Source organism: Aplysia californica, unplaced genomic scaffold (genome assembly GCF_000002075.1).
Source record: "Aplysia californica isolate F4 #8 unplaced genomic scaffold, AplCal3.0 scaffold00446, whole genome shotgun sequence".
In the NCBI taxonomy this organism is placed as follows: Eukaryota; Metazoa; Mollusca; class Gastropoda; order Aplysiida; family Aplysiidae; genus Aplysia; species Aplysia californica.
In genome coordinates this window covers 39669-42012 of record NW_004797716.1, presented here as the reverse complement: position 1 = coordinate 42012, position 2344 = coordinate 39669, and the positions used below count along the sequence as shown (strand labels likewise).

At 36.8% G+C, this 2344-nt stretch overlaps 1 protein-coding gene across 1 annotated transcript in view; it reads right to left on the bottom strand.

Annotated features, from left to right (window-relative positions):
- LOC101855892 (RNA-binding protein Musashi homolog 2) overlaps positions 1-2344 on the bottom strand; it is a gene marked incomplete at its 5' end in the record, with an annotated part of 62794 nt that overhangs the window by 34415 nt on the left and 26035 nt on the right. The window contains 1 exon segment of the mRNA XM_005105002.3: positions 1582-1669. Coding sequence (XP_005105059.2) covers positions 1582-1669 — 88 coding nt within the window.

The window sequence follows — 2344 nt, the reverse complement described above, 5'->3', positions numbered from 1 at the left end:
TGAGAGAGAGAGAGAGAGAGAGAGAGAGAGAGAGAGAGAGACAGAGAGAGAGAGAGAGACAGAGAGAGAGAAAGAAAGAAAGACAAAAAAGTAAAAACGTATTAACGACAAGAATATAACACACAAACAACACTATTCCAAGTGCTTGAACAATTGTTTTTCTTTCTCTCCATTTGTCAGCACAACAGGCAAGAACTCGGAACTACCATCAAGCTCACTATCTGTTAGTACGTAACACCACTGCATGTGCAGCACCCACTTGAAACCAAAACTGACATTCCTCCTGGCCTTTGATTTCTCTTTGCAACGAAAATACAGCGAAGTAGAATTTTTGGCAACGATTCTTACAAATTAATACACACAGGAAGCTCCAATGTAAACATGTGATTCCTATTTATTATATTATGAACTTGAACTATTCTGAGTTGAAATTCTCTGAACTGAAAGGACTGTGGCTTGAGACTTATGAGCAGAATGAAAAAAATATGTGTTTCGGCCTACACATTCGTCTATTGTGTAAGTCAGGCCAGAATTTTTTTTCCACGAAAAGAAAAGAAAAAATCCTTATAGATGTACAATAAGATACACTTTTATATGGCTCAGGATGGAAATATCACCACAATAATATAGCATGATAAAAAAAATATCATAACTATAATTATCCATAACTTCCACTGGAAAGCAGCAACATTCCTGGAAGGTGTGACCCTCCTACATTTCAATATAATGGGAATAAATAATCTTACATCGGTGCCAGGGTTATGATGCTACGATATTCAGTTCATAATATAAAGATGCAAAAAAAGTAATAATAAGTAAGCTGAAAATAAAGACACCGCCACCATTGGATTTGATGTTGCTTAGTACATAAAAAGAGAAACATATCAATCTGCCCACGAAACATTCCCGAGCAAAAGCAAGAGCGATGATAACCCTACTTTTCTCTATTAAAAAAGTCAACAAAACAAAAACAAAACCCACATTCACATTGAAATATATTATAGAATATGGACAGCAATCTTCAGTTTCAATAAAAGATCGTTTCCACGTCATTTAAGCCCGCATCACGACAATAGTTTTTGTTTCAAAATGCATCTTTGTCACGTCTCTACCTACCACCGTCACACCAGATACACCTATAAACTAAAACACTCAGGCTGTTAAAATACTTTGACAGAAAAAAAATCATCATCAGATTATTAATAAACACTATGTTCTATGCTAATAAGGTCTACAGCGAGACATGCGCCTATCTGCCAAAACCACAGCAAATTTTTCTTCTTTAATTTTGACTCAAGTAAATCTTAGCATTGCATGATATTTGTATATTTTTTTTAAAAGGGGGAAAAAACATTTTCAAAATTAATTTCAAACACAAAATAAACTTCACAATAAAAAGAAATATTTTGAAAGAAAAAAAAACTGGAAAAAAAAAAGAAACGGAGAAAGGTGTAGGTAGAAATAGCAAACTGGTGAAGATATTGCAGTCGGTAATAAGCTAGGAAACCACAATGAAATAGGGGGCGCATATACGGCGTAAGACCAAAGATCACAACACACAAAACACACTGGTGTACCAACCTATCGCTCCCCGGGCGATGCCCCGTCCTCTGACCAGGGAGTTGGTGGGGGCCATCACTTCCTTAGGCTGGGCCTTCTTGCACTCAACCTGGAACATCAAATAAAGACCCAATCTTTACCTAACTTGGAACATCGAGCACAAAGCAAAGCTTTACACAGAGCTAAGTTTGACCTTTTCTTAATCTGGAACATCAACTACAGAGAGAATCTTCATCTTTACTTGGAACATTAACGGTAGAGCTAAACTTTACCGTTACCAAACCTGGAACATCGAGCACAGAGCTAAACTTTACCTTTATTTCATCTTTCTACGTAGCCAATTCTTCAGGAAATTTGTCAGCACAACAGACCTCCCACCCCATTTAGCCTTTTTGCATAAAGTCAACACCACACTAAGTAAAAAAGAAACGATTCATGCGATAAACATAAATCTGAATTATATTACATAAGATGGATGTCCTGATGCTCTGTAGAATTTTTATTATGGCTGTAAGCAGCTGGGCAAAGCCAAATGCCAGCTGAATTGGCTCGCCGTATCGTAAGAGTTGATTACTTTAAAAACATTTTGAAGAAGTTAAAATCGAGGGGAAAAAAACAGACGCAAGAAGGTGGATGGTTTAGGGTGGGGTTGGGAGGTGCACTAAAAACTAAAAAAAAAAAAAAGACTCTGCTCCATTTATCACATTCTGGCAGACATAAAGTCTTTACTCATCACAGATTTTGACACATCCTCTCCAGTTCATTCAAAAATACTAACCCCCCC